The sequence below is a fragment of the Pseudorasbora parva genome, chromosome 13 (assembly GCF_024679245.1).
Source record: "Pseudorasbora parva isolate DD20220531a chromosome 13, ASM2467924v1, whole genome shotgun sequence".
NCBI classification, from domain to species: domain Eukaryota; kingdom Metazoa; phylum Chordata; class Actinopteri; order Cypriniformes; family Gobionidae; genus Pseudorasbora; species Pseudorasbora parva.
In genome coordinates this window covers 44,009,017-44,031,444 of record NC_090184.1, presented here as the reverse complement: position 1 = coordinate 44,031,444, position 22,428 = coordinate 44,009,017, and the positions used below count along the sequence as shown (strand labels likewise).

Sequence of the window (22,428 nt, the reverse complement as noted above, 5' to 3'; positions counted from 1 at the left end):
AGGCTGTTCCCAGAGTGCTGTGTCAAGGCACCTCAGTGGGAAGTCTGTGGGAAGGAGAAAGTGTGGCAAAAAACGCTGCACAACGAGAAGAGGTGAGCGGACCCTGAGGAAGATTGTGGAGAAGGACCGATTCCAGACCTTGGGGGACCTGCGGAAGCCGTGGACTGAGTCTGGAGTAGAAACATCCAGAGCCACCGTGCACAGGCGTGTGCAGGAAATGGGCTACAGGGGCCGCATTCCCCAGGTCAAGACACTTTTGGGCTACAGAGAAGCAGCACTGGACTGTTGCTCATTGGTCCAAAGTACTTTTTTGGATGAAAGCAAGTTTTGCATGTCATTTGGAAATCAAGGTGCCAGAGTCTGGAGAAAGACTGGGGAGAAGGAAATGCCTAAATGCCTGAAGTCCAGAGTCAAGTCCCCACAGTCAGTGATGGTCTGGGGTGCCATGTCAGCTGCTGGTGTTGGTCCACTGTGTTTTATCAAGGGCAGGGTCAGTGCAGCTCGCTATCAGGAGATTTTGGAGCACTTCATGCTTCCATCTGCTGAAAAGCTTTTTGGAGATATAGATTTGGTTTTTCAGCACGACCTGGCACCTGCTCACAGTGCCAAAACCACTGGTAAATGGTTTACTGACCATGGTATTACTGTGCTTAGTTGGCCTGCCAACTCTCCTGACCTGAACCCCAAAGAGAATCTGTGGGATATTGTGAAGAGAAAGTTGAGAGACGCGAGACCCAACACTCTGGATGAGCTTAAAGCCGCTATCGAAGCATCCTGGGCCTCCAGAACACCTCAGCAGTGCCACAGGCTGATCGCCTCCATGCCACGCCGCAGTGAAGCAGTCATTTCTGCAAAAGGATTCCCAGCCAAGTACTGAGTGCATAATTGAAGATAAATATTTGAAGGTTGACTTTTTTGTATTAAAAACACTTTTCTTTTATTGGTCGGATGAAATTTGCTACTTTTTTGAGATAGGAATTTGGGGTTTTCATGAGCTGTATGCCGAAATCATCAGTATTAAAACAAAAAATACCTGAAATATTTCAGTTGGTGTGCAATGATTCTAAAATATATAAAAGTTACATTTTTTTCATTACATTATGGAAAATAATAAACTTTTATCACAATGTGCTATTTTTTTGAGAAGGACCTGTAGAACACTTTTATATTGGACTACTTTTATGTTATATATGTTTGTCCTTTTTGGATCTTGACAGCTTCGTTCTACCCTCTCTCTGGAAATAACAGGGTCATCCAAAATTGTGGTATTAATACAAATCATGGAAATGTGTATAGTGGATATACATTTCTAGATAAGCTTGGCTATAAAATACTACAGACACACACACACTTTACAAAATACCAATATATCTAATAATCATTCAAAACTGGAGAAGCCGTGGAAATCCACTGGTCAGAAGATCCGTTCACAAACTGTTAAAGATTGTAATTTTATTTCTGCTAGGACTCTTTTTGGAATTGTCTATATAAACAATAATAATTCCTTTGTGTGTGCATGTGTGTTGTAGTCAGCGCAGGCTGTGTAAGGGTAAAGGTCGGCCTTCCTACATTGGATTTAATTAGTTTGATGTTTTGCCTGTGTGGCGTTCTTTCCTCCTCCATGGACTGCAAGTCTTCTTTCTCTCGCTCTCTCTCACGCACACACACACGCGCGCACGCACGCACGCACACACGCACACACACCCATCATGCTGAAACTGTACACCTGTGATTAATGAAAGGGTGTGCTCTGGGATTTCCTGTGTGTGCTGCTTAGAAAGAACCTCAGATAGTCGTTTAATCTCAGTTCATTTGAACCTGCACCTGCTATTTAATTCCTGGTATCCTATTTAACTCCTCATTATCTGCACACTGATCACACACCGTGTTTATTCTCTTAAATGTCACACACACACACACGTTGTGTTTCCATGTTTTATGGGGACTTTCCATAGGCGTCATGGTTTTTATACTGTCTAAACTGTATATTTTATCCCCCTAAACTGCCCCTGCCCATCACAGGAAACATTCTGCATTTTTACATTTTCAAAAAAACACTTAGAATGATTTATAAGATGTTTTCCTCAAGGGGACCAAAAAATGTCCCTACAAGGACAAGGATCCCACAGATGCTCGATTGGATTGAGATCTGGGGAATTTGGAGGCCAAGTCAACATGTTATGGGGAAAAAATGTCCCCATTTCAGATATTGCCATCTTTGTGGGGACATTTTTTCCCCATTACATAGGGTTTACCAGGCCACACACACACACACACACACACACCTCAGACAGGTGTTACTAAGGGTGTAACAAGGGATATAAAGTGACTTAAGAATGGGCTCATAAAATCATTTAAATTAAAACGTAAATGTACTCAGACATTAAACCTTTTTTTGGCTTTTTTAGTGTGAATATGTTAGACTTAAAGGAGGGTCTAATGCTATTTCATTCTCACTTATTTACACAAATTCTGTACAAATTACAAAATTTGAAGATCATATGGGTTTGGAACAGAACAAGAGTGATTCAATAATGACAGGATTTTCATTTTGGGGTGAACTATCCCTTCCCACAGATTCCCTTCCATATTATGATGCACATCTGAGTGCACTGAATTACTGAATAAAAAAGTAGGAGGGTCTTATTCGATGCATCAGTTGCTGATTGGCTGTTGAGATGTGGGCGTGGCACTCAGATGAACGTGACCATCTTTTCACTGGAATATATATATATATATATATATATATATATATATATATATATATATATATATATATATATATATATATATATATATATATATATATAATTTTTTTTTAAATAACATGTACTGTAATGAAAAGGCTGAAGCTTAGGCAACTTTAGGGATTGCACATTGACACATATATCTAATTATTACACCAATCAGGCATAATATTAAGACCACCTTCCTTATTGTGTTGGTCCCCCTTTTGCTGACCCGTCGAGGCATGGACTCCTCTAGACCCCTGAAGGTGTGCTGTGGTATCTGTCACCAAGATGTTAACAGCATATCCTTTAAGTTGTGAGGTGGGGCCTCCATGGATTGGACTTGTTTGTTCAGCACATCCCACAGATGCTCGATTGGATTGAGATCTGGGGAATTTGGAGGCCAAGTCAACACCTCACACTCGTTGTTGTGCTCCTCAAACCATTCCTGAAGCGTTTGTGCTTTGTGTCAGGAGCATTATCCTGCTGGAAGTGCCACAGCCACCAGAATACCGTTTCCATGAAAGGCTGAACATGGTCTCAGCAGTGCTTAGGTAGGTGGAGCGTGTCAAAGTAACATCCACTTGGATGGAGGACCCAAGGTTTCCCAGCAGAACATTGCCCAAAGCATCACACTGCCTCCGCCGGCTCGCCTTCTTCCCATAGTGCATCCTGGGGCCATGTGTTCCCCAGGTAAGACACACACACACACACGCAGCCATCCGCGTATGAGTGCTTGCCCAACACAACTTTGAGAACAAAATGTCCACTTGCTGCCTAATATATCCCACCCACTAACAGGTGCTGTGATGAAGAGATCATCAGTGTTATTAACTTCACCTCTCAGTAGTCGTAATGCTATGCCTGATCAGTGTATATCCAGCATATACTCGGATAGTCAAAACACAGATATCCACCACATATCAGGTCTGTTTGACTGAAAATATGCCTAACACTCATTTCAATAATCCAAACTAACAGCTACATATTCACCTTGTTCTAGATCTGAGGGTCATTGTAATTCTAGACGACACTGTTAATGTTTAAACTGCGCAACCTTCTGTTATAGGAACGTGTGTGAATGATCTATTCTTGATTTCAAAACAGTTCCAGCGCTCTCACCTCTTCTTCTCCTCCTTCATAAGCATGTGCGGCCGTCTCCAGGGGTCCTTAAAGTTCCGCTTGAATGAGTCAGGCAGTATTTTGGCCACCTCTAGAGAGGAGGAAGAGATCAAGATAATGAAAGGGAACAAATTAAACTCCTCCAGAGACAGAGCACAATAACACACACAGACAGTGGCATGCTTAACAATGTTCCTCATTCTTGTATTATACATGCAGTTTTTATGAGACTGACTCAAAGATTGAAAGATATTTATGGGATATTTGTATGCATTTGTCAAAAGTGCAACACTATTGACATAAACTGCAAAGACACTAAAAGGTGAATAAAATGGTGTAAAACGATCTAAAATACTGATGTTTGGGGAAAAAATATTTGCCAACTTTTGTCTGTGTTCAAAAGTCTTACTATGAGATCTCAGCTGAAAAAACAATAATGCAGCACATCTGCGCACAGACACAGCAGTAGTAAAATACTTCTCTTCATGAAATGAATTAATGCTGATGTTATGCAATCCCGATGCGGGAATTCTCATGCACTGACATTGACTCCAATTTTATAAACAACCTCACATTTTTCACTCCCTCGTTATCTCACCCTGGATCACACACTGGTTTCAAAACCTAATATTTTAAAGGGATTATTATATATATATTATATGCATGCACCCACTCCAAAGTTAGGTTGTATAACTCTGCTTTTTACTTAGATATATTCAAATATATAAATTCACAATCATTCACTACAGAAGTGTGTGGGAGCGAGTTGTGTGCAACCGTGTCTGTGTCAGCATGTACTTGCAAGCGTGTGTCTGTGTGCGAGCGTGCGTCTGTGTGCGAGCGTGCGTCCGTGTTTGCATCTGTGTGCGAGCGTGCTTCTATGTGTGCGAGTGTGCGTCTATGTGTGCGAGCGTGCTTCTATGTGTGCGAGCGTGCTTCTATGTGTGCGAGCGTGCTTCTATGTGTGCGAGCGTGCTTCTATGTGTGCGAGCGTGCTTCTATGTGTGCGAGCGTGCTTCTATGTGTGCGAGCGTGCGTCTGTGTGCGAGCGTGCGTCTGTGTGCGAGCGTGCTTCTATGTGTGCGAGCGTGCTTCTATGTGTGCGAGCGTGCGTCTGTGTGCGAGCGTGCTTCTATGTGTGCGAGCGTGCTTCTATGTGTGCGAGCGTGCGTCCGTGTTTGCATCTGTGTGCAAGCGTGCGTCATTGTGTGCGAGCATGCGTCTGTGTTTGCATCTGTGTGCGAGCGTGCGTCTATGTGTGCGAGCATGCATCTATGTGTGCGAGCGTGCGTCTGTTTGCATCTGTGTGCGAGCGTGCGTCTATGTGTGCGAGCGTGCGTCTGTTTGCATCTGTGTGCGAGCGTGCGTCTATGTGTGCGAGCGTGCATCTATGTGTGCGAGCGTGCGTCTGTGCATCTGTGTGCGCGCGTGCATCTATGTGTGCGAGTGTGCGTCTGTGTTTGCATCTGTGTGCGAGCGTGCGTCTATGTGTGCGAGCGTGCATCTATGTGTGCGAGCGTGCGTCTGTGTTTGCATCTGTGTGCGAGCGTGCGTCTACGTGTGCGAGCGTGCAAGCGTGCGTCTATGTGTGCGAGCGTGCGTCTACGTGTGCGAGCGCGCATCTACGTGTGCAAGCGTGCATCTATGTGTGCGAGTGTGCATCTATGTGTGTGAGCGTGCGTCTATGTGTGCGAGTGTGCATCTATGTGTGTGAGCGTGCGTCTGTGTTTGCATCTGTGTGCGAGCGTGCGTCTACGTGTGCGAGTGTGCATCTGTGTTTGCATCTGTGTGCGAGCGTGCGTCTATGTGTGCGAGCGTGCATCTATGTGTGCGAGCGTGCGTCTGTGTTTGCATCTGTGTGCGAGCGTGCGTCTATGTGTGCGAGTGTGCATCTATGTGTGTGAGCGTGCGTCTGTGTTTGCATCTGTGTGCGAGCGTGCGTCTACGTGTGCGAGCGTGCAAGCGTGCGTCTATGTGTGCGAGCGTGCGTCTACGTGTGCGAGCGCGCATCTACGTGTGCGAGCGCGCATCTACGTGTGCAAGCGTGCATCTACGTGTGCGAGCGCGCGTCTATGTGTGCAAGCGTGCGTCTACGTGTGCGAGCGTGCGTCTATGTGTGCAAGCGTGCATCTATGTTCGCATCTATGTGTGCGAGCGTGCATCTATGTTCGCATCTGTGTGCAAGCGTGCGTCTATGTTCGCCTCTACGTGTGCGAGCGTGCGTCTATGTTCGCATCTATGTGTGCGAGCGTGCATCTATGTTCGCATCTATGTGTGCGAGCGTGCGTCTGTTTGCATCTGTGTGCGAGCGTGCGTCTATGTGTGCGAGCGTGCATCTATGTGTGCGAGCGTGCGTCTGTGCATCTGTGTGCGAGCGTGCATCTATGTGTGCGAGTGTGCGTCTGTGTTTGCATCTGTGTGCGAGCGTGCGTCTATGTGTGCGAGCGTGCATCTATGTGTGTGAGCGTGCGTCTGTGTTTGCATCTGTGTGCGAGCGTGCGTCTATGTGTGCGAGTGTGCATCTATGTGTGTGAGCGTGCATCTGTGTTTGCATCTGTGTGCGAGCGTGCGTCTACGTGTGCGAGCGTGCAAGCGTGCGTCTATGTGTGCGAGCGTGCGTCTACGTGTGCGAGCGCGCATCTACGTGTGCAAGCGTGCATCTACGTGTGCGAGCGCGCGTCTATGTGTGCAAGCGTGCGTCTACGTGTGCAAGCGTGCGTCTATGTGTGCAAGCGTGCATCTATGTTCGCATCTATGTGTGCGAGCGTGCATCTATGTTCGCATCTGTGTGCAAGCGTGCGTCTATGTTCGCCTCTACGTGTGCGAGCGTGCGTCTATGTTCGCATCTATGTGTGCGAGCGTGCATCTATGTTCGCATCTATGTGTGCGAGCGTGCGTCTATGTTCGCATCTATGTGTGCAAGCGTGCGTCTATGTTCGCATCTATGTGTGCGAGCGCGCGTCTATGTGTGCGAGCGTGCGTCTATGTGTGCAAGTGTGCTTCTTTGTTTGCATCTATGTGTGCGGGCGTGGTCTATGTTCGCATCTGTGTGTGCGAGCGTCTGTGTTCGCATCTATGTGTGCGAGCGTGCGTCTACGTGTGCGAGCGTGCGTCTATGTGTGCGAGCGTGCGTCTGTGTTCGCATCTGCGGGCAAGCGTGCGTCTGTGTTCGCATCTGCGGGCAAGCGTGCGTCTGTGTTCGCAAGTGTGCATCTATGTGTTCGCGAGTGCGTCTATGTGCGTCTATGTGTGCGAGTGTGCATCTATGTGTGCGACTATGTGTGCGTCTAAGTGTGCGAGTGTGCATCCATGTGTACTATAGCACTATTCGCACAGGATTAGTATTATCTAGAGACCTCTGTGATTTAGAAATTACTCCCACATCTGAGTTTTGCGTGGCGCATTCACACAGGATAAGCAAAGCCTGATTTTATTCGAATTTACTGACTTCTCCCGGATATGATGTCAAGACTTCGTTATAGATATAGTTGTAAATCATAAACAGGCATCGATATCGTTTTGATTTTTTTATAGTAATAAATAAACATAATTTCGTTCAGTTAGCGAACAGACGCCATGAACGGAGCAAAGACCAGCGGCAGGAGTCAGAGTTCATTTATCGCGAGTGAGAAGCTGACACACGGCGGATGATTCAGTTTCAATGCTAAATGTAAAAGCGGCCATTTAAACGAGCTTGTCATTGTAATGTTCTATTCTGTTTTTCATTAAGCATTGATGTTAATATTAAACACACCATTCAGTCAGTTTAGTCCCAAATTGATACTCATTCTAAAGTGAAAGTAATCCGTGCGGCTGCACAGGAATTTATAACGGTGTGCATTATGAATGCAGACTCCATTCTTCGTGAAAGATAAAGATAGAAATGCTCACAGGAAAAAAAAAACCTTGCAAAAATGATATACGATCCACCTAATCCGCGCCAAATCACAGAGATGTCGATTCGCACGGGACTACGATTATCACAGGACCTCGGTGTTCGGCGAAATATGGTAGGTTTTACTTTACAAATTACAGACATGGCCGATTCGCACGGGATTAAGATCACAGACATTCTCTGCAATTATTAGAAATCACCAGAGGTCCAGATAATACTAGTCCCGTGCGAATAGGGCTTATGTGTGCTTGCGAGCATGTTTGTCTATGTGTGCATGCTTGTGTGTGCATGTGCATCTGTGCCAGCATGTGCTTGCGAGTGTGTCTGTGTGCATTCAAGTGTGTGCTTGCGAGCAAGTGTTTATGTGTGTGCATGCTTGAGAGTGTGTGCTTGTGAGCACTCGCGAGTGGTGTTTGTGCGCATGCGAGTATGTATGTGTCTGTGCTTGTAAGTGTGTGTGAGAGTTATTGTAACTTAAGTGCACTACTTGACGCTTTTAGTAGTCTATTTACTAGTTTTTATTATCTCTAAATGCTCCTGTCGTCTGCTGTGTTCAGACTGAAATTGTGTTTGATATTTGCTACATTCAGGAAGGGAACTTTGTTGGAGCAGATCAAATAAAAAGGGAGTTTATTTATCTGACTGTTGGTATTCATTGACAAATACTTAGCCTTGTGCAGTAATAGTGAAAATTGAAAATGCAACGATTCGTGATGCATCGTGATATTGAACTGAACTGTTGACATGATAATCGTAGCAAGTCTGTATATTACCTTTAGCTGCACTGCAGGCCTCGGTGTGTCCGAGACAACCTCTGCGCTGTTTGAGATCGGGACAGGGCGTGCCTCCGTTCCGTGGGGGCGTGGCTACCTGCCGGCTTCGCTCTGTAGTCCCCGCCCCACAGACGGACGAACAGGGAGACCAGGGACCCCATTGCCTGACTTCACAGTCTAAAGCTGCAGAGAGGAAAGGAGAGAGAGGAGCTAAAGCTTTCTGTTAATCGACCATTCACATGCATTTAGTTATCAGACTGTCGCCATTGGCTTGGCTTGCTCAGTTGGGGACACTAAAATTATGATCTAAGTCAATGGTTCTCAAACCTGTCCTGGAGTACCAACAGCCCTGCACATTTTAACACCCCGAACATAGACGCACGCTTGCACACAGATGCGAACATTGACGCACGCTTGCACACAGATGCGAACATAGACGCACGCTCGCACACATAGATCCGAACATAGACGCACGCTTGCACACAGATACAAACATTGACGCACGCTTGCACACAGAAGCGAACATAGACGCACGCTTGCACACATAGACGCACGCTCGCACACGTAGACGCACGCTCGCACACATAGATGCGAACATAGACGCACGCTTGCACACAGATGCGAACATAGATGCACGCTTGCACACATAGACGCACGCTCGCACACGTAGACGCACGCTCGCACACGTCGACGCACGCTCGCACACATAGATGCGAACACAGACGCACGCTCGCACACGTAGACGCAGGCTCGCACACATAGATGCGAACATAGATGCACGCTCGCGCACACAGATGCGAACATAGACGCACGCTTGCACACATAGATGCGAACATAGACGCACGCTCGCACACATAGATGCGAACATAGATGCACGCTTGCACACATAGACGCACGCTCGCACACGTAGACGCACGCTCGCACACATAGATGCGCGCTCGCACACAGATGCGAACATAGACGCACGCTTGCACACAGATGCGAACATAGATGCACGCTTGCACACATAGATGCGAACATAGACGCACGCTCGCACACATAGATGCGAACATAGATGCACGCTCGCACACATAGATGCGAACATAGATGCACGCTCGCACACATAGATGCGAACATAGATGCACGCTTGCACACATGGATGCGAACATAGACGCACGCTCGCACACATGGATGCGAACATAGATGCACGCTCGCACACATAGATGCGAACATAGATGCACGCTTGCACACATAGACGCACGCTCGCACACGTAGACGCACGCTCGCACACATAGATGCGCGCTCGCACACAGATGCGAACATAGATGCACGCTCGCACACATAGATGCGAACATAGATGCACGCTTGCACACATAGATGCGAACATAGACGCACGCTCGCACACATAGATGCGAACATAGATGCACGCTCGCACACATAGATGCGAACATAGATGCACGCTCGCACACATAGATGCGAACATAGATGCACGCTTGCACACATGGATGCGAACATAGACGCACGCTCGCACACATAGACACACGCTTGCACACGTAGACGCGCGCTCGCACACGTAGACGCGCGCTCGCACACGTAGACGCGCGCTCGCACACGTAGACGCGCGCTCGCACACGTAGACGCGCGCTTGCACACGTAGACGCACGCTCGCACACGTAGACGCACGCTCGCACACGTAGACGCACGCTCGCATACGTAGACGCACGCTCGCACACGTAGACGCACGCTCGCACACGTAGAGGCACGCTCGCACACATAGACGCACGCTCGCACACAGATGCAAACACAGATGCACGCTCGCACACATAGACGCACGCTCGCACCCGTAGACAAGTACAGCAGTTGTTTCGTATGCTTTCTGTTTTGACAGCCTTGTTAAATATTAATGTCAGTTTGTACATACTGTTAAAAAACTCAGTGTCTTTTCTCGACATTGCCGCAAAATTTCAAAGAGTAAATAAACGAGTAGCATAAATGACGCAAGTCGAAGCGTCTTGGATTTGCTCATGCGCAGTACGGGGATGTAAGTGTTTTCAGACGTTTCAGTGTAGATGAAAATTTTTTGGAAAACGATTGAAAATGATAGTGTGGATGCGGAGCGTTTTTAGACGAAAACTGTTTTTAAATTTATCCGGATTAGTGTAGACGTAGCCAAACACACCCATTTTGATGTCTTGCAGTCTTTACTAATGAGCTCATGAGTTGAATCAGGTGTGTTAGATGAGGGAGACATACTAAATGTGCAGGGCAGGTGGTACTCCCGGACAGGTTTGAGAACCACTGATCTAAGTTATTTAACTAAATATACAAATAAAATTAATTAATTAGGTCTTATTTAATTCTATAAAACTATAATACTGATCTGCCAACATTGTCGCTCTATGATAAATTAAAATAAGCTGATAACATCACTGTTTTCTCCAGAACGACTGTACAGCCAAATCTAATTTTGTGGCAGTATTGTCCTGTTTGACACTGTGAAGCTGCTTTGACACAAAGTCAAAGTCAAAGTACTTTTATTGTCCCACAAGGGGAAATTGGATTTGCAGCAAATTCTCCACATTAAGACATAAACATACAACAACACTCATCAACAAAGATCAACCAGCAGAGAAGGAATTCACAATAACGCCCAACGTACATTATGTGCAAATAAATAAATAAAAAACAATCGGCATTGTAAAAGCGCAATATAAGTAAAGTTGATTGATTGATTGATCAGGAGTAGACGAGTGCATAAAAGGGAATAATATTAAACTACACTCTTAAAAACAAACGTCTACATTGAGTTAGAGGAACTTAATTTGTAGCATGAACACAAATTGATGGACAAAATGTATAAAAATCATAAACATTTGTTGATCTGACATTGTGTGAAAATATGGAGAGTGTTAAAACAAATGTGCCTCTTAAATATATAAATAGCCTACAGGTATCTAACGCTTGGCATCGATGCATTGATCTATATCAATGTATTTTTACACCCCTAATTCACACGCGCAATCTTCTTAATGCAAATAATATGAATAATATGCACTCTTTTATTAGAAAAAAAAGATCCCACCTTTAAAAGTTGAGCATATTTACAGTACAAACCCCAGAAAAAAATTAATGAACATTCATTAATCATACACACAGAAAAATAGGGTGTCAAAATTGTACCTTTAGGAGTACAACAGCTTTTCGTTGGGGCAGTACCCTTAAAAGGACATCTTTGTACCTTTTTTTACTCCTGAAAGGTGCATATTAGTACCTTTGAGTACAAATGTGTACCTTAAGGTACTACTATGAACCTTTTTGTGGTAAAAATGGTACAAATATATCCTTTTAAGGGTACTGCCCCAACGAAAAGCTGTTGTACTCCTAAAGGTACAATTTTGACACCCTATTTTTCTGTGTAACTGAGGTAAAAGGTTCAATTAATCGAGATTTTGATTTTCATATCGTCCCGCCCCATAATAGTTACAGCAACGTAATTTTTTTAAAGCAAATTACACAATGTAAATGTGTCACCAAAACAGATATTTTTTTAATTAATATATTTCTTCTTGCACCAATGCGTTTAATGAAGTTGTGGTAACAGGTTTGAGTGTAGGTGAAATATGAGCAGCTGTGTGCAGTGCCATCACACACAAGCTCATACTACACACAAACAGAGACGAAAGCAAGCAACGCTGAGTCTAGAGCTCAATAACACAGCTGCTCTCTCATGTGGGGTTCAGAGGAACACAAGATCCCCCACAGTTTCACAAGTTTGAAAATGTTAGTGAACTTATTAGACAGTGATTTCCGTGGCCCATCCTAAAGTGTCTGCATTGCTTGTGGTCCGGTATCGAGGAGAAGGATAAATTAGGCAGCAAGTCAAAGTTGATGTATTAAAAGCAGGAAAAATGGGCAAGTGTAAGGATTTGAGCGAGTTTGACAAGGGCTGAATTGTGACGGCTAGACGACTGGGTCAGAGCATCTCCAAAACTGCAGCTCTTGTGGGCTGTTCCCGGTCTGCAGTGGTCAGTATCTATCAAAAGTGCTCCAAGGAAGGACCAGTGGAGAACCGGCCACAGGGTCATGGGCGGCCAAGGCTCATTGATGCACGTGGGGAGCGAAGGCTGGCCTGTGTGGTCCGATCAAACAGACGAGCTACTGTAGCTCAAACTGCTCCAGAAGTTAATGCTGGTTCTGACAGAAAGGAGTCAGAATACACAGAGCAGCTCAGTTTGTAGCGTATGGGGCAGCATAGCCGCTGACCAGTCAGGGTGACCTCTGACCCCTGACCCCGCCGAAAGCACCAACAGTGGACACGTGAGCATCAGAACTGGACCACGGAGCAATGGAAGAAGGTGGCCTGGTCTGAGGAATCACGTATTCTTTTACATCACGTGGATGGCCGGGTGTGTGTGTGTGTGTGGCTTACCTGAGGAACACATGGCCCCAGGATGCACTATGGGAAGAAGGCGAGCCGGCGGAGGCAGTGTGATGCTTTGGGCAATGTTCTGCTGGGAAACCTTGGGTCAAAAATACGTCGACGCAAAATATGCGTGTCGATTCGTCAGACTCAAAATAAAGATGGCGGCGCCGGAGAGTAGTAGCAACCATAGATGTACATAATAAAGTATATTATGTAATTAAGTATATTGATTATTATGTATATCTATGGTAGCAACACGAGTGGCTCCTCAGACTTTCAGAAGTGCAAGGCTTGCGGGTTGGCCACAGTCTATGGGGTTGGCGCGCGGTGCGCACGGAGCATCACAGGCATGCGCGCACGCGTTTTGTTGTCACGGCTACATAAACAAATTTCTGCACACAGGAAGACAGATGTTTGGTAATATTTGATGTATTTTAATCACAAAAACAAACGTTTGCATCAAGTGAAAGCATCGGACACATTGGCTACGTTACCTACATAATAAGCTGTTTTAAATTTAAAATGTTCAATGTCTAATCGCGCTGATGTGACCGAGGGTATCCATCCTCTAAGTGAGCAGTTTCATCCCAGGACTATTCCGGTTTTAAACGGAATATTGGCGCCCGTAATGCACTCTACATGTAACTGTTTTCACTGTCATATGCCGCGGATGCGCGTGGCGTTTCTGTTGCGGGTCAGCCACGGGGCTGCGTGGCGTTTTCTCTGCCTTTGCACACTAGAAGCGTGTCTGACGCGGCGCTGCTGCTGCTATTGATGCGGAGGGAAGCCCTATTCCTAATGTTAAACATAAATAGCCTACTGATACAGCAAAGAAAACGTCGGCAGTAGCCACATATCTATGGTATTGACGGCAAATACTAGGCTACAGAATATTTCGTTCTGTATTGACAGTTGCAATATTTCAAAATCGATAATTGACATTTTTTATTATTACAATTAGGCCTATATCTGCATTTATGTAAACCTACAGACTTTCAAACATGAAAATGTAATTTATTAATATGTATTTGTGTCAACATGATATATAAACATCTTTTCCTATTCTATTTTGCCTGGAGACGCTCCCAACACGCGTGAAAAATAGGCGCTCTTCTATTTATAGCATGCACGCGTTTTCCGCGCGTCACAGGCAGTGTGCAAACTCCAACCTGTTAACATGTGAGCCGAAACAAAAACGGACACGCCACGCAGCCGAGACGCTCACGCTTGCAGTGTGTCCCCGGATTTGATTAACCAACTTGTTGATATTTAATCGATGGGCATAGCCTGTAGGCTGAGTTGCATACATAGAAAAATCGTATAATGTTTCTTTGTTGTAGGTTTACTTATTTATTTGTGTGTGTGTGTGTGTGTGTGTGTGTGTGTGTGTGTGTGTGTGTGTGTGTGTGTGTGTGTGTGTGTGTGTGTGTGAAGCCTACTTTATGTTTTCAAGGTTTTATTGAATGCATTGCTCTTGTATAGTCTTACTTTGGAATTTTAAGAGCAATAAACATATATTGCAATGTTAAGGAATTAGTTTTTTCATTCAGATAATTAAATCAACATGTATAAATTGCTATTAGGCAATTAATGGGGAGATAATCGGTAATCGAATCGAATCGTAACTGAATCGGGCAGGAAAAATTAATCGTTAGATTAATCGATGCATCGAAAAAATAATCGCTAGATTAATCGTTTAAAAAATAATCGTTTATCCCAGCCCTAATGTGGATGTTACTTTGACACGCTCCACCTACCTAAGCATTGCTGAGACCATGTTCAGCCTTTCATGGAAACGGTATTCTGGTGGCTGTGGCTCTTCCAGCAGGATAATGCTCCTGACACAAAGCACAAACGCTTCAGGAATGGTTTGAGGCGTTGACTTGGCCTCCAAATTCCCCAGATCTCAATCCAATCGAGCATCTGTGGGATGTGCTTACCAAACAAGTCTGATCCATGGAGGCCCCACCTCACAACTTACAGGACTTAAAGGATTTGCTGCTAACATATTGGTGCCAGATATCACAGCACATCTTCAGGGGTCTAGAGGAGTCCATGCCTCGACGGGTCAGGTCTGTTTTGGCAGCAAAAAGGGGGACCAACACAATATTAGGTCATAATGTTATGCCTAATCTGTGTATTTCAACAAAACTAAAGGTCTTACAGGTTTGGAACGACATAAGAGTGAGGAATTAATGACAGAAATTTCTTCTTTGTGTGAACTAACACTTTAAACTTAATAAATGTCTTGGTTGTCTTAGAATCTCCCTAAGAAAATATCACAAATTAAGTGCATTGGTTTAATATATAATATTAACGCATAATACATTAATTAATTAATGCAATAATAATGCACAGAATTTAAGATTTCAATGAGATTTCAATGAGTTTTAGAGCAAGTCTTTAGGATTAGTTCTGTATAACATGCTCAGGTTATCCACCATAACATGCCGAACACACGAACACAGCTGGCGTGCACACATGCAATCACATGCACGCATCACTCACACGCATGTACAGTGCACGCACACACACACACACACACTTCTCACAAACGTAGAGCACATGTAGAATGCAGCTGTAAACCACAGAAGTACTGATCTGTACAAAATAATGCACTAATATTATACAAAACAACACTGATTCACCGATGAATGATCTGGACTGATTTGAACTATAAATGCTTCAAAACCCTTTAAATCTGGTTTGTATTGCTGTTTAAAAGCCGGTTCTGTGTTTTGTACTACTAGTACAAGTGTATAAATGGATTAAAAGGAAAAACAGTTTCATAACAGAAATCCACAGCACATTTAAAGTTGCACGACTCTCCCAGCCCTCCAGACTCAAGTAAACCACATAAAATCTGAATAGCAATTTAAAAGGGAAAGTCCACCCAAATATGCACATTCTTTCTTTTACAGCATATAAAATAAGAAATTTGGAAGAATGTAACCAATTTATTTTTGTCCATATAATGAAAGTCAATGAAAACCGAAACTGTTTGGTTACAAATATTCTTCCAAATTTCTTCTTTTATGTTATTTAAAGGACAGAAAATACAGGTTTTGAACAACATACGGGTAAATAAATGATGACAATTTTCATGTAACTGTTTAATTATGTTTGATTATTTTGATCTGATATTTAGTGCTTATGGTCATTATGTTGCATTGTCATTAATATAATAAAGTGGCCATAATTATGATGATTCACCATATATATATATATATATATATATATATATATATATATATATATATATATATATATATATATATATATATATATATGGGACATTTCACCTTTTTTTTTTTTTTTACAGAGGGAAGGTAATCTACCTGTAAGCGTTACAGGTTTGACAAAGCAGAAGTTATTCTAATATGTGAAAATACTATTTCATTCATGTTGTTCTGACCTCATGGTTGGCCCGTTCTCATTCTTCTGTTCTTCCGCACCAGAGTGACACATCTCATCACAATGAACGCAAACACACTCACAAACACACACCTCCATACAAAGGCCCTGTCAAATTCCCCACATTCCCCTGCATTAGTTCTGCAGATATGCCTCGTACCGTTCCCAGTGGCCACTGGTGGTCCAAAGGGCTGACAGATTTTAATCTCGCTCACACTATCTTTGGGTCACCACAGGTCACGAGTGTTCTGATCAGGTAATGCGCTTACCTATAATTCTTTCATTTGAATATGTAAATCAGAATGTGTTCAGACTAGGGATGTCAATTTACACAAATTCCCATGATTGATCGTTGTTTAAATTAATGAGCAATTGACCCTTCGCTAAGCCACGCCCAAATACCACCACAGGCCAATCGTGGCTTAGCAACCGTAACTAGGCACAGAAGGTCTGTCAAGCTTTCGAGCGAGGGAAACCGATGCAAATCTGTGCGTATGGATTGTGCAAATCTGATGCCTATCCTAAAAGTTTGGACAGATGGTGTATTTTTTTTCCTTCCCCAAAACGTAAAACTGAAGGTAAGAAATACCAGCCTTGAATCAAGCAGTGTGTGTGTGAGACCCCATTCACAACGTTAAATGTCGTCAGGATTAACAAAAACACCTACGTTTGCTTCAACAAACTGAAAATACATGAGGTTTTTGACTGATGCAAGTTATTACATATGATGCAGTATAGACTATAAAAAGAACTGTCTTAGCTTTATTTATTAGTTTTGTATTGTAGTTTTGTTTAGACAAAATGTGTGCAAATTAAGACCTTCATCATGAGGATTGTTGCAGTGGCTGTGTTTATAATATTAATAAAACCCATCATGTTTGAGAGAGTGGCTTTCTGTTATAAGGTTTCAGTAAATGTGTGGTCTTTGATGAATGGCTCAGGTCAGAATCTCAGGCTAGTGCCAGGTCCAAGGAGTAGATTATAGACACACGACATGTGAGCGTAGCCCGGCGCGCTAAATATAACGTTAAGCCGGAGAATCATTGCAAAGTTTTCAGGCTAATGTCTTGTGTTTATTCCATAAGATTAATTGATAAGTTGTTTGATTTATAATTATTCGATTATTTTCTCATTTTACTTACCCTGTTGTGCATGAACATACACATGAGGCAGCTGCTGATTGCGCTGAGACCATAGGCTTTAGCTTCAATTTTATTGAAATTATTCTGTAATCGGTTGCATAATATGTCGCGGATATATCCCGCAAATACATACTGCAGTCCCTTTTTTCTTACTCGCTCAGATATTTCTCCTGTTCGCCAGAAATGACTAATTATCTCCGCGGAAATGTCTGACACCGGCGCATACATACTGTAATAGACGTGCCAGGCGCAAAAGCTTGACAGGCGTAGCAACAGTAACTACAGGGGGCGGGGCTTAGCGAAGGGTCAATTAATCGATTAAAGGGGTGGTTCACCAAATTTTTTGAAGGCTTGATTGTGTTTAGGCGATCCAGTCTAACATGCAAATGTAAATGCTTAATTTTGCACATACTTCAGCTTTATTCTACACTAGTGTTGTCAAAGGTATCAACCACAATACCAAATTGGTACTGCCATTTTTAAAATGTGACGCTTTGAGTGCTGTTGAGCAGAATCGTAAACACCTCTGACTGGTCATTGTGCTCATATGCTCATCAAACATATCTGTGATTGGCTACTACAATCAGCGCTTCAAAAACATGTTGTAAATCAATAACGCTTTTCACAGGAACGCTTACACAGATAGACATGGAGCGTTTAAATGCAGGTTTCTATCAGCTGGTCAACGCTTTCAAAACACTTTCAAACTAGCCTGGATGCCAGCCGAATTTAGCCCCGCCCACAACATTTGAGGTCGTGCAATTCAGTCTGGACTTGATCCGTTGTGGAGTAATTATGCCCGAACAGAAACTGTTTGGACCAATCAAATTGTCAGGGCGGCTTTATACGATGATTGACAGATAACGCAACGTATTTAGCCAATGGGGCTGTGATAACGAATGACGGAACTAACGACTCAAACCCGAAGACAGGATTGGTGTAACGTTACTAATCTTTCCAGGGAGCAGATGTGATTAAATGTGAATTCACAAAAGAAAGAATGACTTGGATTCGGAGGTGAGGTTAACTACTAGACTGCATAGCCTGAATAACTTATTTTTCATTAGCTTATCATTTATTTATTTATTCCAAATGTGATCAGCGTTTGCATAAGAAGCTACTAGATGTGTTGGGGAATTTAACATGTGACATTTTAATTATATTCTGCTGAAATAAACAAAATTATTTGAAAAGCAATTTGTTCATTTTGCTGAACGAGATTCAAATGATCCGAACTTCCCACTAATATGCGCCGCTCAACATACATCATCTACTCCATTGCTCTGATTGGTTGTAGGTCTGTCCAATTGAGGTCTTTACTGGTTGGGTTGAAACCCGCCCCAATAATCACAGCCCAATGGAGCATCAGACTCATATTCTGACTAGAATTGAGTATGACCCAAGTGGCAAACTCCCGCGGTCTCTCATGATGCCAATATGGAAGTAATTTAACTGCAATTCCTCAACTGGCCAAAAGGGACAGGCTCCAGAAGGAGCAGAATCTTATTGAGCCCCATATTAAAATGCCCAACTTTACAGCAGAAAAAAAACAATCATTATGATATAAAACTGTAATTTTTTTGTGAAGAATCAACAGCAAGTGGGACACAATCATGAAGTGGAATGAAATGTATTGGATATTTCAAACTTTTTTAACAAATCAAAAACTGAAAAATTGGGAGTGGAAAATTATTCGGCCCCTTTACTTTCAGTGCAGCAAACTCTCTCCAGAAGTTCAGTGAGGATCTCTAAATGATCCAATGTTGACCTAAATGACTAATGATGATCAATAGAATCCACCTGTGTGTAATCAAGTCTATTAATGCACCTGCTCTGTGATAGTCTCAGAGGTCCGTTTAAAGCGCAGAGAGCATCATGAAGAACAAGGAACACACCAGGCAGGTCCGAGATACTGTTGTGGAGAAGTTTAAAGCCGGATTTGGATACAAAAAGATTTCCCAAGCTTTAAACATCCCAAGGAGCTCTGTGCAAGCGATAATATTGAAATAGAAGGAGTATCAGACCACTGCAAATCTACCAAGACCTGGCCGTCCCTCTTAACTTTCAGCTCATACGAGGAGAAGACTGATCAGAGATGCAGCCAAGAGGCCCATGATCCCTCTGAAGGACCTGAAGAGATCTACAGCTGAGGTGAGAGACTCTGTCCATAGGACAACAATCAGTCGTATACTGCACAAATCTGGCCTTTCTGGAAGATTGGCAAGAAGAAAGACATTTCGTTTAAAGTTTGCCACAAGCCACCTGGGAGACACCAAACATGTGGAAGAAGGTGCTCTGGTCAGATGAAACCAATATTGAACTTTTTGGCAACAATGCAAAACGTTATGTTTGGCGTAAAAGCAACACAGCTCATCACCCTGAACACACCATCCCCACTGTCAAACATGGTGGTGGCAGCATCATGGTGTGGGGGCCTGCTTTTCTTCAGCAGGGACAGGGAAGATGGTTACAATTGATGGGAAGAGTGATGGAGCCAAATACAGGATCATTCTGGAAGAAAACCTGATGGAGTCTGCAAAAGACCTGAGACTGGGACGGAGATTTGTCTTCCAACAAGACAATGATCCAAAACATTAAGCAAAATCTACAATGGAATGGTTCAGAAATAAACATATCCAGGTGTTCGAATGGCCAAGGCAAAGTCCAGACCTGAATCCAATCGAGAATCTGTGGAAAGAACTGAAATCTGCTGTTCACAAACGTCCTCCAACCAACCTCACTGAGCTCCAGCTGTTCTGCAGGAGGAATGGGCAATAGTGTCAGTCTCTCGATGTGCAATACTGATAGAGACAAACCCCAAGAGACTTACAGCTGTAATCGCAGCAAAAGGTGGCGCTACAAAATATTAACTTAAGGGGGCCGAATAATTTTGCACGCCCAATTTTTCAGTTTTTAAAATATCCAATAAATTTTGTTTCACTTCATGATTGTGTCCCACTTGTTGTTGATTCTTCACAAAAAATTACAGTTTTATATCATTATGTTTGAAGCCTGAAATGTGGCAAAAGGTTGCAAAGTTCAAGGGGGCCGAATACTTTCGCAAGGCACTGTATATATTGAATTTGGCATTTTAATATCACTGTCTTACTGCATTAATACTGACTACAAGTCTGGTAAAAAAAAAATGACTGGCGGGCAATGGAGGAGAGCCTTGTTTTGCCCTCCAGAAGGGTGTTCCTATAAGTGTGTGACGACACGTGAAAACTATGGATTGCACAATTTAATTTGTTGCATACAGACTGTGACACACACCTGCGGATGCATTCGCAGATGGAGCATCTCGGCTGAGTCTTGATTAACCATAGACTCGTCAGGAGATGATGTGGGAGGACAGAGAGGAGCCAGAGGAGGAACATGTGTTTTTCCTCAAGATGCACGCCCATGAAATGAAAAGTGAAAAGGAGCAGATATACAGCACTCAGTCAGTAACACACAACATGTGTACCAGTGTGTGTTCCTGTTCATTGTTCACGCACACTCTTATTCTCTCACAGCTCTCGGGTGGTTACGAGGGCAGATATTCCTCAGCATTCTTCCAGTTTCAGGAATCTGTCACAGAGACAAAAAACCCCTGTCCTGAGACACATCAAACAGACTCACGTCAACACGCTAACCTCACAGCAAAGACACAGTCGTATAAGCGACATCTTTCCCCATCCAGCAGAGTAAAATCAGTGTTCAAAACAGATCTCATATGCAAATTGAGCAGACTGAGCATCCCTTGAGGAGAGGAATGTTTGCCCAAAGGCTAAAGACTACAGCCAGCAGAGGGAGCCATTTCCGCATGTTTTCAACTCGTGCATGGGGAATGGAGATCACACTCACAGCACTGCTCAGCTACAGGCATTAATTTAAACGGATGCTAAGCAATGTAAGTGTTTTAACTTCTCAAATTAATTTCTATTAAAGTTAAGCTTCCAAAGGCATGAACTGAAAACGCGTTGTGAATGTATGCCGCGAATGTGGTTGCAATTACCTCAGCTCTCATCACGAGAGCTCATCAGCTCATTTATGACGTTAAATGTAATCTGACTCCTAATCTGAGTCTGCTGTGAGACTCACGCGGCGACTCAATCGTTATATTGAACACACACAATCAGTATTTAATTGTACTTTCTGAACTCAGTCACTGTAATCCAGTAGCGGTGGCTTTGGGAATGGCCTCACAGGGCAGCTAAGCATTCTGGGAATTGTAGTCTTTCATCCACAAAAATACATTTTCTGTCTTTTCTCAGTCTAGAAAGCACCAAATTCAAAAATAATTTCACATTTGTACTGACCCAGTTTAAATACAGATTCATCTTCCCAGCGCTGAAGTACCCCTTTAAGGGATAACCTCAGGCATATCCGTATTAATGGGTGAATTAATGCGGATATAATTTCACCTGTGGTGAAAATCAAGTTTTTAATATGCTTTAAGACAAACCGTGCACATTCATGTCAACACCATTGCTGAGTATTCTCTCTTTAAAACTGCATTGAACCAAAGATAGTCTCAAAAACACGGTTTTAAATCGCCAGTGTTTCTGGTGTCACAAACTACCTTGTAACCAATCACGTCAACGTGTGGGCGTGGCTTTATCATATCATTAACTATTCTCTGAAGCAGGAGAGTCTAGAGAAGCCGGTTATCCCAGGAGATTTTTCGGTTTGTATGAAAATTTGGGTAGATTTAGCAATATAGCGGATGATTTATGTATATTACGATGATCTGATGAACTATATGCCTTTAACCACTGACGTTCTGAGTAGTTCAAAGCGTTTCTAAGGATGCTGACTAACGCTGAAGGCAGACTGAGATGGTGAATGGGAACATGTTTTGTGTAACATTAGCAACACATTATCAGCTGTTTAAAAACATAATCATGCAAAAGGATAATCATATTAATAGTAAAGAGCTCCATTGTGCAGCGTATACCTCAGTGAGTTG

General features: G+C 43.3%; 1 protein-coding gene across 1 annotated transcript in view; it reads right to left on the bottom strand.

Annotated features, from left to right (window-relative positions):
- The window catches only part of si:dkey-178e17.3 (somatomedin-B and thrombospondin type-1 domain-containing protein), a 47,330-nt gene that overhangs the window by 6,702 nt on the left and 18,200 nt on the right, over positions 1–22,428 (bottom strand). The window contains exons 2-3 of the mRNA XM_067414544.1: positions 8,520–8,702; positions 3,852–3,942 (exon numbers count right to left, since the gene is read on the bottom strand). Coding sequence (XP_067270645.1) covers positions 3,852–3,942; positions 8,520–8,702 — 274 coding nt within the window. The remainder of the gene's footprint in view (positions 1–3,851; positions 3,943–8,519; positions 8,703–22,428) is intronic.